The 14,053-nt window shown below is 35.9% G+C and overlaps 2 protein-coding genes across 24 annotated transcripts in view; one reads left to right on the top strand and one right to left on the bottom strand.

Annotated features, from left to right (window-relative positions):
* The window catches only part of LOC105232593 (serine/threonine-protein kinase Doa), a 75,389-nt gene extending 66,991 nt beyond the window's left edge, over positions 1-8,398 (top strand). For 16 of the 23 annotated variants that reach the window (XM_011214329.4, XM_049461153.1, XM_011214331.4 and 13 more), the window contains 9 exons: positions 1,845-1,920; positions 2,703-2,769; positions 2,851-2,964; positions 3,033-3,123; positions 3,191-3,361; positions 3,943-4,112; positions 4,217-4,330; positions 4,402-4,610; positions 5,475-8,398. In XM_011214329.4, coding sequence (XP_011212631.1) covers positions 1,845-1,920; positions 2,703-2,769; positions 2,851-2,964; positions 3,033-3,123; positions 3,191-3,361; positions 3,943-4,112; positions 4,217-4,330; positions 4,402-4,610; positions 5,475-5,608 — 1,146 coding nt within the window. In that variant the 3' untranslated portion in view covers positions 5,609-8,398. The remainder of the gene's footprint in view (positions 1-1,844; positions 1,921-2,702; positions 2,770-2,850; positions 2,965-3,032; positions 3,124-3,190; positions 3,362-3,942; positions 4,113-4,216; positions 4,331-4,401; positions 4,611-5,474) is intronic. The other 7 variants (XM_011214330.4, XM_029553005.2, XM_029553004.2 and 4 more) reach the window with 1 other exon arrangement.
* Positions 7,839-12,378, bottom strand: LOC105232587 (uncharacterized). The gene is made up of 4 exons (XM_011214313.4): positions 9,686-12,378; positions 9,186-9,602; positions 8,859-9,131; positions 7,839-8,794 (listed from the first exon to the last, which is right to left on the bottom strand). The coding sequence occupies exons 1-4, from the start codon at positions 11,124-11,126 to the stop codon at positions 8,574-8,576; spliced, it is 2,352 nt and encodes a 783-aa protein (XP_011212615.2). The 5' UTR covers positions 11,127-12,378; the 3' UTR covers positions 7,839-8,573.
* Positions 12,379-14,053: the final 1,675 nt, after the last annotated feature.

Raw genomic sequence — 14,053 nt, 5'->3', positions numbered from 1 at the left:
GATTATGTTAATCTTGTATTGGGGGTGTAGTTTTAATATACATACATGCAACACTTCCTGACTCCTGCTATTGGCTAGCAAAGTATTTGCATGTATTTAACTTTTGGAAATAAGTCAAAAATGATACAAATAAGTTAATTAACTAATTCATACTAAATTACACATTCACTTTTTCATATTATACTATTTAAATATTTCGCTTGCTATTTATATTTTTTCTGTGTGTAGTCGCAGAGATCACACATGTATTGTGGCACTCTGCCTAGAGAGGAATGTACGTTTGTATGTATGTATGTACACATATATGTATGTATGTGTACATATTTGAAATTTTACAATGTTAAACATTTTTAATTCGGCATATTGCAATTATATGGACGGACCCGATCCCTTCATGAGTATTCTTATATGTATGTATGTGTGAATATGCAGTTTATATTTGGTATCTCAAGACCGAAATCCACGAAATTGAACCATAAAGAACCATTTAGTTATTTATCCTTTAATTTTATTAAAACTATAGACTATTACTATTTATAAAAAAAATTACTTAATTTCAATAGGAGAGCTGTAGGTTGCGTTGAAAGAGAAAATCTTTCTTATTCATATACATATACATATATACATATACATATATTATATATCGACTATATTTACATATGTTGATCCTGTACGAGATATACGAGTATGCTAGTAATGGATATTTATTCCATATTCATCGCATTGATACAAATTAACTTCCCACTTTGCAAAGATTTACTACTTTTTCGAAGACTCTATAAAAATGTATACGTTTTCTTTTTTGTTTTAACTAAAGCAAGATCTCTTTCGTGATAAGTTTGAGTTAATTTTCTTTTATTGTTGTGTTTGCATTAAAACTAACTAAATACGTTTCTTTACGTTTGTAATATACATTAATATTTATACTAAACACATAGAATGAAAAAATATGTTTTTTGTAATTAAAAAAATAAAAAAAAAAATAAATTAAAAACACCAAATCAAAAATTTGTCCGAACTATTTTCTTACCGAAAAAACGATACGTATTTTTCTCGTGTTTTTTTCTGATTATGATGATGATGATGATGATGATGAAAATCACTTGATGTGGGTATGATGAACGACTTGGTGTTGATGATGATAATGATGATGACTTATTGATAATAATGATGAATTGGTGGTGTTGACATTTTTGCGGAAACGGCTGTACTATATACACATTGCTAATGGCATCAATGATGATAATGGTGGTGATAATACTTAAACGGTGTTTGGATATGTGGTGTCCACGTGGGATGATGATCACTATGCAATGAACTCTGTTCTATGATGATGGACGAATGATTTCTTCACTGCTGCTTCATGTCAACTGTATTGCTCTCAATGGTGGCAACGGAATTCTGGTGGCGTATGCTCTTACGCACGTATACCTCTGTCTTTCTACGGGACGGTGGATTTTTTTTCTTTTTTTCTCTGTTTCTTTTTTCTTTTTCTCTCTTTCTCACATGTATGTTTATCCACGACTGAACCCTGTATCGTTTTGCGAACCGGCCAACCAATCAACCATCAACTAACAAATCAAACAATCGACCTCGCGTGCAACTCCTGCGGACTTCGTTTACTCTACCATACACCACCAACGAACTCCACTTGTATCAACCAATCAACCGCGCCGTCACAACAACCTGACCAACTATCGACGGTCAACAACGCCACCACCACCACGACTAACAAACAAACCACTGCCCAAACACTTGCTGACGTTATCAATAATCTGCTCCAACCGAATCTCGAACTTGGTGCATTCTATTGCGATCCGCTTACTTAACTCACTCACACACAGACAGCAAAGCCCGTCATACAAGATGATGCTGATGGCCACTTGATATATCACAACGGCGATATACTTCTTCACAGATGTTCGTGGCAACTTTTTGTTTTCTTTTCTTTTTATAACTAATACATGAAAATACATAATTACAAAAGAGAACCCTACAAAAGTATTCCAGCTAGATTTATATTTAACACGATGCAATTGCAGTTTAGAGATGATAGGATCGCCAAAAATAAAAGCATTATTTTAATGAAATACATAGTTGAAATACGAACGTACATGTGTACGCATGAGTATACCAACATCCATAATATATAATACTGTAAAATGATGTTTTTATTTTTGTCCATGCAAAGATGTATAAATATGTATGTATTCAATGAAACGATTTCTTAAATGTTCAAACGCGGTCTCTGAACTGTTATCCAGCCTTCATTTCAGTTTTTTTAGTTCTTTTTCTAATAACATTCTATTGTTTATAGAGACCACCGCTAAATTTCTTTTCATTTATTACTTTTGATTTGGGCCCGTCTCAAAATAATACGCGCAATGTTTTATTTGCATTTCGAAGTCTCTAATTTCCTTGGTTAAAGTAGCTCTTTTGTAACATTTCAACTATTAAACGCGATCAGATTCTTCAAATGTATTCTTTTTTGTAAATACGTAAATAAGCTGGAGCTCAAATCAAGTTCAATTTAAAGATTATTTCGTAATGAGAAAAGTCAGGCGACTATGTCTTAACCACAGTAGTTTAGGTAGCGAGCAAAATATAAAGAAGAAGCTAAAACTTAAACTATTTCTGCATCGCATTTTGGGCATTCGAAGTTCTACTAGATTTACAATGTTGTCCTTTTTGCGAACTTTCAGATAAGATTATGGCTACACTGGGCGAGGGTACATTCGGACGAGTCGTGAAGGTCAAGGATATGGAGAGGTATGTTGAACAGTTTTGAATATTTTATGGGTAGCTAAGAATGTATTTTAACAACATATGTATTTCACAACAAAATATTAGGGACTTTTGTATGGCCTTAAAGATCATCAAAAACGTGGAGAAATATCGTGAAGCTGCGAAGCTGGAAATAAACGCTTTGGAAAAGATCGCTCAAAAAGATCCACATTGCGAACAGTAAGGACAACTTATTTTCCTGTGACTATATATTAAAATACGACATTTTCATTTTCACTTTTATACAGTTTGTGTGTAAAAATGATTGATTGGTTCGATTACCATGGCCACATGTGCATCGTTTTTGAGATGTTGGGTTTAAGTGTGTTCGATTTTTTGGTAAGCTTCCTTCTTATTAACATTCCTTTCAATTAATTTTATAATAACATTTAAAATTTATTTATAGCGCGAGAACAACTATGAGCCATATCCATTAGAACAAGTACGGCACATGGCCTATCAATTATGCTATTCAGTAAAATTTCTACACGACAATCGCTTAACGCACACTGATCTCAAACCTGAAAATATTCTCTTCGTCGATTCGGAGTATACGACGCATTATAATCACAAAATTGTAAGTTATAAGGCTTGGTGTATTTGACACCTTATATTGAGGTGTGCTCAGAAAGTAATTTCGCGGGTTTGTTTTTGACTGTGTTGATATTCTACTTGCCACTGAAGTACGACAAAATTTTCCGTTGTATTTATTGCATAGCTTGTCTAGCAGCAGCTAGGGTTAGACGTGTTTCATTTGTTAAAAGAAGGAGACGAAATTTAACAATGCCCGTTATTTTTTTTAAACATACTTCATATACGTAATATACATGTGTGTTTAAATTAAATTATTGAGTATTGACCAAGATTTTCTACTTTTTTGGATGGGCTGTACATTTGAGAACTCCTTCCAAGAATTTCTTTTTCATGTCTTCGTTTGACATTAACTGCGGAGGAACGATGGCCATTAGGTGATGGCTGGCTTAGTTCTGTTACCTCTTGCAATCTAAATTATACGAAATAACAACTTTTGTTATTCTACATTATCGAGACTTTCTTTGTTCGATTTTAATAAAGTAATATTGTGTACAACGCAAAAGTCGTTTGTTTAAATATAAATACATATATATATATATATTGTATATTTTTATTTATTTATAGAATCGCGAAGTGCGTCGTGTTAAAAATACCGACGTTCGCCTCATTGATTTCGGTTCGGCAACATTTGATCATGAGCATCATAGCACAATTGTTTCTACACGTCACTATCGTGCACCGGAGGTCATTCTTGAGTTAGGCTGGTCGCAGCCCTGTGACGTTTGGTCTATTGGGTATGTGCAAGAAGAATCTTATATCTCAATATTTTAAGAAAATATGTGCATATATTTGCTTAGATTTGTTTTTTTTTATATGAAATTGCTTTCCTCTTTTATAGCTGTATTCTCTTCGAGTTGTACCTAGGCATAACACTCTTCCAAACGCACGACAATCGTGAGCATCTAGCGATGATGGAGCGCATTCTAGGTCAAATACCATATCGTATGGCACGGTAATGCAAAGCTAAACATGTTTACATATTTATTCGAACGGTCCACTTCATGAAATTCGATTAATGTATAGAAATCATTGCCATTACAGCAAAACAAAAACGAAATACTTTTATCACGGTAAGTTAGACTGGGATGAGAAGTCTTCGGCTGGGCGTTATGTGCGCGATCATTGCAAGCCACTATTCAGATATCAAATGAGTGACACGGAAGATCACTGCGAACTTTTTGATCTGATCAAGAAAATGTTGGAATACGAACCATCTCAGCGGGTGACGTTAGGTAAGTAAAAGCACCAAGTTCAGTGCGTCAAGCCTGCTCCAATGAAGATATATGTGCATATATGTTGTTATTGTTACAGAAGTTGGTATTTAAATTGCGTTGAAAAGGTGTTTACAAGTGTTTTGCTTTGAAATAAATCAGAAAAATCTGGAATAGATAAAGATCCTTTTATAGAATGTTAGACCTACTTTTAGAAAGGTCAAAAATCAGTCAGCTTATTGTTACAAAATGAACCGAAGAAAATTTAGGTTTCGAATATGTAATCTACAAAATAAAACTGTGTATGGTATGACAAAATTTTTGAAAACTAATGAATGAAGTGTAAAATTAATACAATCTTACTTGTTTAAATAATTCCTCTTGAAATAGTTTTAAAGCTTTCACTCTTTCGGAGTGTTTCAATGTTACTTATGGTAGTAATTTCTTAAATTTGGAATTATGATTAAATATTCAATGGCTATTAAATTTTTATCACTACGTCTGGCTCAACAAGAGAAAATGTTCCCATGGGCTACAAGCTATTTTTGATTTGTAAGGATATTTTTGCTAATGGGAATGTAAACCGATAAAACTGAGTAGTATATATATGTAGATTGATAAATGAATTATAATACTCCGATATATTCGAGTAATGTTAACCAATACTTATCTTTATAAAAACGAATATGCTGCGGACTACAGCGTAGATAGATGTGAATATTTTGTATTTGAGTTGCGAAATTAAAATCTGTAAAATAGAACTAAAAGCTCGGTTTAAATTGATTTATTGCAACTGTTAGAATATAGTGGCAGATAAGTAATTTTATTTATAATTCTCTGTCGGCACAAGCGCTAATAGATTTCATTTGCTTTCTTCCTATCTAGGTGATGCCCTTCGTCATCCCTTCTTCGATAAGCTCCCACCGCACCAACGCGTTGGTGAAATCGGCAATATAAAACAGGCGATTTCTTCCGGCAGCAGTAGCAGCCGCGAACGTTCGCATAGTTTGTCAAGATGAGATTTGGCGCGATTTGGTTATTGTTAATTAAAATTAGAACTGCAACAGTGAACGACATAGAAGTAGGAGGAAAACATATGGACAACCGACAACAAACAGATGTAATACAATGAAATAAACGGAAAGCAAGCATTGGAATAAGGCGCGCGCCCAGCACATAACAGGTGATGACGACAACGGTGCAGCGCAACGACAACGATGCCATAGAGAACATAGCATAGGAAAAGAAAATCATCACCACACTTAGAAGAACACCTTAACCCGATTGGTCGAAGTCCAATCATCGGCATACAGCAATTTTGTAGTAACACAAGAACAGGCAGCAGAACGTAAGAGGAGAAAAGCATAAATAGTTTAAGATACAATACACACAATACTAAACACTAGTAAAGCTACTTTTTATAAAAGAATCTTGGAATTTGCGGTAAAGGCGCAGAAAAGTGGTTTCCACACACACACACACACACAAACATATACGCACATTCTGCGAAAATGTCTTACTGAAACCTTTGCGACAATTAATTCTTCTAACTTGTAATTAATTACCCATGTACTTTGTATCGCCATAGATGCATTCATCATGCGTATATGATTGATTTTATATTCTTATATACATACATATATATTTTGTATTTTCCACTAATTCATATTTTCGTGAGAGTTTCAATGAAATGTATTAGTGTTTTTTGGGCAAGGTGTGCAAGATATGTGTGTGTGCACAACGCGATCATCCACAAGAAATTAACGTAAAAAAGCTAATTAGTAACTATAGCCAATATTAATTAGAAAGTTTTTTAAAGCTTTTATTTTCGTTTCTAATAAATGTAAAATAATCATGCCTCTGTGAGCTTATTTGCTTTGCGACAACCAGCTCGATTCCTCAATCAAAGTAAAGTGTTGTATGTTATTTGTTGGAAGAAGTGGTCATTTCTTGTTTTTTTTTTAAGAAACTCAGGATAATTTTGCAAATGAGCTAAACTTACAACAAAGTTGGTTGGACATGTTTGATGTGCGTCTCAGCGCAAATTACAGTCAAGACACGAAGCATGTGATTTTGTATAAACGAAGCCAAAATTATTATATATAAATATATAGCGCAAAACATTGCTTGTCGTACAGTGTCTCATCCCATTTACGTGGTTCCATGTTGTAATTATAATTAAGAATAACCAAATCAAGAGTCGTTCGTCGTCGAAGAAAGAAAAAATAATCCCATTTGATTTTTGTTCCCTTATATGTATTGTAATGTAAATATACATATAAATAAATGATAAAAGCTTTCGATTAAATTAAATAAAATACGATAAGAAACGGTTGTACACATACACAAGAGCGAGCTTTATTTGAGCATACTAATGAGTTAATCAAATTTGCTTTCATTGTTTCCATTAACACTTTGCTTCTCTCTCTAACCTGTTGGTATGTGAAAACGCTGCGGCTAGTTGCGTATGTGTGCAAAAGTCTAGAAACAAGAGAGGTGACAATTATTGGATCAGACGCGCACACATCTATGATGTGCGAATTTATATGTATACATACATATAAACGTATGTAAATTTATTGATCATTAATGATTTTTTTTTTGCTTTGACGTCAGCGAACGTCCTTAGTTTTTCAGCTGACTGCATGGGCAATTATTAGCATTGCTTTCTCCTGCAGAGCCTCAAATTGAGATAATTGCATTGAGTCAGACTTAAATTAGATCGTGCTCATGTTTTCTTCTTTTTTTATGGAAATAATCCACTTAAACTTAAGTTCAAAACAGAGCGGGTGTTCAATATTGGATTTTTATATAAAATATATATGTATAAATAAATCTACTTTTATGTTAAACAAACTATCAGAACTGAGCGTACAGAGGAATCTAGTGAAATATAATGCTAAGAAAGTAAAAAGTGTTAAAATTATTGAAAAATGAATGAATATTTAAGTAACTAGATTGCAATCAATTATAAAGCGCTTGTATTTCAAAGGGATCTTATCGAGTCAAATGTTATCATATGACATGTAAATAAACTAAAGTATAGAACCGCAAGGAATAATATAAATCATATTAAAAAAGTTGATTTGATTGAATTTTTGTAGAAATTAAATAGAACTTTGTCGAAACAATAAGGACTTATACATATATGCGAATTCCAATCCAAGCAGTCTTTTGAACGCGGTAAAAATGTCAGTATATGTACATAAAGTGTCTTTTGCTTACCCTATATGCAGTTTTGTAAATAGCAAAAACAAAGAAAAGTGGAGCAAATCATGAACCGTGGATCATTCAGCCAAAGGAAAGCGCAAATAACCACACTTACACATACACACTGGTCGTTTCTAATTTAGTTAGTTTGTTTGTTTGTAATTTCTACTATTTAAAATGTAATTCAGTCATAAACAATTGTTACACCGACCAAACGAAACTGTGCAACCGTTCAAGTCCAAAATCTAGTTATTTTAGATTTTGGACTTGAACGGTTGCACAGTTTCGCATACTGTTATGTGGTAAGGGCAGTAATTTAATGATTAAATGATTACGTTGTGGAATTCGGATGGATGTGAGCAAGTACAAACATCCATAATGAATTCTATTCGATTATTTATTTCCGTTTGATTTTAGTTTTTAGCTATGTTTTAAATTCATACAAACATTGAATATTGTCCATAAACACATATACACACACACACACTCAGTTAAATATACTATATAATGTACTAAATAATACGTAAAATATATATTATTACAATTTATGATTATAAAATGAAAAACTATTAAAAAATAAAGAATTGACTATGAATAATTGTGTCCCTTTTATCTATTTTCGAAATGTCTTGATATACATACATATGTATTCGCAATTGAAACTATTGGCAATGTAAAATGCTTGCAGAATATAACGTTGTAGTTGCATAATTTGTTAATGAATAACTGGAACGGAAAAAGGGGAATGAAATAAAAGATGGACGGACAGGATGCTCATCCCCTTTTGGGGCTATCACAGTCTGCTTTGGAATATTTGCTCTTTTCGAAAAGCATATCTTTGAAATGCTGATTTCGTTTGTTTTCCATATTATAACGTCTAAAAATATCGCGCCTATTCTCCAGTGCTGTTGTAATATCTTCACAGTCTTTGGAGGGACCCATAATTGTCCAGGACCCAAAAATTGTATCAATTCCGCCACATACACGACAATAACCTGTAAGCCAAGTGCCTTAGCTATGAAAGTCGCATTAGTCAGTGGTCAGCGATAAAATGCATACCTATGAAGGTGGCCACTGTATTCAGTTCGCGATTTTGCGAATAAAGATAGAAGGGGCCTCCTTGTTGGTTTAATGCGCTGCCCATAAACTTCCAACTAGTTTCAATGATATGATGAGCATGCGGTGGGATGCGTTCGCCTACATCTACGGTTAAAAGTTTATTGTTCTTCTCAGCTGTGCCTAATCGCCGGTCTGCCGCACGCGTCAAAGTAATATCGAAACGTAATCCCATTTGGTAGGAGTTCCAAGAGCCAACAACATCACACGGCATACCTTGATATGGAAATATTCAGTCTTATAAATATAATTTGAATGACACTATTTTACCATCTGGTTCGCAGCTATCGTCTATTGGTTCTGGGGGTGGTGCTTTACAAGATTGGATATATTCCAGTTTGCTTAGAACCTTGTCAAGTACAGCAGCTATGCGGGCGGCCTCGACGTCACTGGATTGGTATGAAGTTGAAGATTTCGCAATTGCCTTGACGGGTAACTGATCTTCAGCTTGCGTGGGTGCCACTGTAGGTGTAATTGCAGAGGGAGACGCTGAAGGTGCGGTGGCTGGGCCGGAAGCGAGAGCTATACTGGGTGCAAGTGCAGGGATTCCACCGAATGGATTATCCTGAGTCATTAATGGTGCTGGCACCCCGGATTGGTCGAGTCCCACTAGAGGTAAGCCTGAGACCACAGACACCTCATTTAGTGGAGCTTTCTTCCCTATCGGGTTTTGGTTTAACTTAGTAACTAAAACGAATAGTATTTATTATATCCGACGTGATATTTTTTCGTGCCACATTTGTACACATATGAAAAGTGTTTACTCTTACCGCTCAAGTCTATGAATTTTTGCATTTCTTCCCCCAATTGCGGGTCCTTCTTCGCCACGTAATCCAATGGATTAGACATGGCCGCCAACTTTTTAGCCAAATCTAGCGTCGTCATGTTCATTTTTGAAGCGACAGTCGCCAGCAGATTTTTGGGTGCTGTATTACTCAGAAGTCCCAAATTTGCGTCTACAGATTTAGTTAGCACAGCTGGATAAGAAGCACCGGCTGCTGTGCCAACACCACTTGTCGTGCCTGTCATGAAGTTTAATGAGTCAGCACCGAAGATCGTCGCACCTAATTCGGTAGCACCCAGACTGCGTTTGTTCTCCTCCTTGTACATATTGTCAATGGCTTTGTCAATCTTCAATAGGATAGTTGACCCTTCGAAACTTCTAGGCATTACTTTCGCGTCTTCCGACTGCACCACCGCTGCCACTAATCTCTGCAACGTTGGTGACGTAAGGTCGTATTCACTAAGTTCTTCATATGTGCGACAGATCCGCTCATTGCTCTTCTTGTACAGCTCCCGAGTCAGCTCATCTAACTTTTTCTTATATTCGTCATAAAAACTCCGTTCGACAGCTTTGTCAGAATCAATTTTTTTTTGTGTCGTCTCTCGTTTGGGCGTTGTAACAGCTGGCAAACCGGAAGAACCATATTCACCTCGCTTAAGGACTTTTTCGCCATCCAGCCGAAGTTCATCACCGAGGTTGTCGAGACGGTTTTTGTATTCGTCATATAAGTTTTCTGTAACTGGTGCACGTGATCTGCCATCGTCATGATCGGTGGAAACCGCGTCCCCACTTGTACGCTTAATTGCTTTGGTTGGCTCCATAAATTCATTATTGAATTTGTCCAGACGCCGTTTGAATTCCTCGTAAAGACAATTACTTACTGCAGACCTCTTCTTAGGGTTGTCATTTTCAATTTCGACCTGCGGTGGAGGCTGAGTTACTGCCGGGGTGTTAACATTGTTGTACAATTCTCGAAAAACTTGATTTAACCGCTTTTTAAATACATCGTACAAATCACCATTGTAACCCAACTCTGATTCCTCACTTGACCGGTCGGATTGACTGGGTGACGGTAATCTAAACTTGTTGGAGTGAGAGAATTTGATTGGCAAGCTTAGGTCATTGGCTTCCATCTCGTTTTTGCTTTGCGCCTTATTGATTTCTTTCGTCTTGGCATTCTGACTAGCTTTATCATCCAGCACTTTTTCCTCCTTTGGTTTAGATTTATTTATCAAAAAAATCTTGCCAATTGGTTTATGTTGAGCTAGATGGTTGGTGGTCTCATTGTCTTGACTAGTTCGATGAATTTGTTTTCCTTTGTTCTCGTGCTTTTTCATCACTTGTTCCGTCTGCTTACATTTACCGGTAACCAGAATGTAAAAATGCATCAAAATGAAAATTAAGCAAGAAATTTTAATAAAATTCATTGCAACTCTATTTTCCCGTTTCAATATTGATTTGTTCACACCAAGTTTTCATGTTTCTCTCTTCAAATAAACATGCGTATATACGTACAGAATTATACACTCCGAATTGGCTCAGAAAATCTAATTTTATTTATATTCAATTTCAACGTAAATACATAACGTACATAATTACCGATAGTGTACCTAAGGCGAGCCAAGGTACCGGAAATAATTCGTTCACAATTTGAAATCGCTGTTTAAAAATTCCACCCTCAACTTCCAAATCTTTCCCAATCGCTACGAAAACTTTTTATCCTCAGTATAAAGAGGCCGTTTTAAATCTTTCAGATACACATCAGTTACATTATTGGGATCTCTAAAAATAAATACAATATTTACATGATATTTCAAACTATAGTATAGTGAGGGAAGTCATTGCCTTTTCATCCCGGTTGTATTTTCTTTATTTAACCTGTCAGATTCTTTCGCATGGTATGACTTGAGTTTTGCGACATTTTATCTTATTCGCTTTCCAAATGCGTATTAAATTTTCAATAACTACATTTTCGGGATCTACCTTTTTTAAGAGCGGTATTTCATCGAGTACATGCAAGAGGTATAAAAGTTCATCATGATGTAAAGCGCCTTTAATATGAATATATATACGCGCTTTACATTATACAATATATACTATATATGTATGTATATTAGGGTTTTTTTTAACTATTAATTTTTTTTCAGTCCCGTCACGAAATTTCCTTGGAAATACCCTAAAAATAATTCCCTGAAAATTTTAGCACTTAATATTAACGTTAAGAACTGGACCAAGTAAAAGAGGATATGTAATAAAAAATCTATGTCAATTCCATACAGCTTTACTTAAAAAGTCGAATATCTCGAGAAGTATTAATGATAGCGATTTTAACCTTGGATCTTTTTTATAGCAAATAAAATTTTGTAATTTTGTAGCAAATAAAGTTTGTAATGAACATTTTTTATATAGCTCTTGTCATTTACGAGATATATACAAAAAAAATGCGAATTTCGTGGAAAAGTCAGGTTTAGTGCCCCGTACTACCTTGCCGGTGTGAGTTACGACTTTGCTGCACTGGGCACTTTTGTTGAGTGAACAATTCTGATTCAAATATACGTCTAAAGTCGAAACGATGCCATAAAATACCTCTGATCTGTAGGACTTTAAGGATAAAAACTCACGATTGTAGTGTATTATCTATGGAAAATTTCTACAGGCCTTGGTCCAGTTCTTAATATTAATATTAAGGGCTAAAATTTTCAGGGAATTATTTTTAGGGGAATTTCCAAGGAAATTTCGTGACGGAGGGGACTGAAAAAAATTAATAGTTCAAAAAAAAAAAAAAACACATTGTATAGACATATTGTACATGAATGTATATCTATATATGTATGTACATATATAAAAATGAAACCCGTTTTCCGTTGTCACGGCATCACGCGTGAATGGCTGGACCGATTTCACTAATTCTTTTTTTGTTGTATTTGTTATTAGGAGAAGGTTCTTATGTAAAAAAAAATTACGAAAGTTACCGGAAAACGCCTAAAAACAGTCCTTTTCTTTTTCCCATACAAACGTTTTATTTTGTACATCATATGTACATATGTAAGTAAAAATGAATGTTTGTTTGTTAGAAACGCAAAGGCTCGAGAGCGGCGAAACCAATCTTCATGAAATTTTCAGAAGTTGTTCGCTGTGGATCTGAAAAGATTCAGAAATAAAAAAAAACTTTTCATAACAAAAAGTCGAAAAATTGGAACTTTCCAAAAATTGACTTTTTTCATACAATTCTTTTTTCTTTTGTTTTTCAATATTTTGATTTGTAAATTATTTGAATCGTTCAATTTCGGTCGCTTGCTCTTTTATTCCGGCTATTTATTGACTTGATTTCCTGCAGGGTATACATGCAACAACCTAAATATTAGGTTAGGTTAGGTTAGGTTAGATGGCTGATCAAAGATCGCACGTGGACTGTACGTAGTCCTTTGTGATGCCATAGAAAAAGAACTCCCGTGTTCAGACTTACAGATCGGCAAAGCGCTTGGTAGCCAATACAAATTTGCAAAGGCATTTAATATCTACACCCACCAGTTCGGTAGGATGTCTGAAGGTATGTGCCCCCAAATGTCTAAGTCTTAACCTCCCGAATGCGGGACAGTCAAGAAGGAAGTGCTGGCTGGTTTCTTCCGCATCCTCTTCTAAGCAGCTTCTGCACGCCGCATCCGGTAAGATTCCAAGTCTTACAGCATGTGTGCCAATAGGGCAATGGCCCGTCAAAAGCCCCACCACTAAGGAGAGGCTAGCTTTATTGAGGGCAAAGAGATCGTTGGATCTTCTGCGATCTATTCTTGGCCAGAATGCTCTTGCGACCGCGCAAGTACCAATGCTGGCCCAACGCTGACCAAGCATCCGCGTGGCCCAGTTATCCAGTAGTAGGACACAAGAGGACACCGGAGCACCGACCCGTTCCCATTCTACCGATAGTGACTCTAGGGTGCCTTTCCTTGCTAGCTCATCAGCTTTGCAATTACCCGCTATTCCGCTGTGGCCAGGCACCCATACAAGTCTTATAGAAAATACTGTCGCCGCCAGGGACAGTGCCGCCAGACACTCCTCGACCAGCCCTGAACGCACTGTGAATGAGTTCAGGGCTAGTATCGCTGCTCTGCTATCTGAGTGAATGGTCACCTCCCTGAATGTGGACACTCTCCGGAGTAGCAGATCTGCTGCTACCTTGATGGCTGCAACCTCAGCCTGGAAGACACTGCAGTAGTCGGGAAGTCTGAAACTAGAGCTGATGGAGAGCTCCCGACAGTAAACCCCTCCACCAACCTTTCCCCCAAGCTTTGACCCATCCGTAAAGAAGCTAACCGCCCCCCTTCTCCAGCGGCTTCTGCCCACCCATAGCTCCCTC

The sequence above is a fragment of the Bactrocera dorsalis genome, unplaced genomic scaffold (genome assembly GCF_023373825.1).
Source record: "Bactrocera dorsalis isolate Fly_Bdor unplaced genomic scaffold, ASM2337382v1 BdCtg010, whole genome shotgun sequence".
Lineage (NCBI taxonomy): Eukaryota > Metazoa > Arthropoda > Insecta > Diptera > Tephritidae > Bactrocera > Bactrocera dorsalis.
This window is presented reverse-complemented; position numbering and strand designations above follow the sequence as displayed.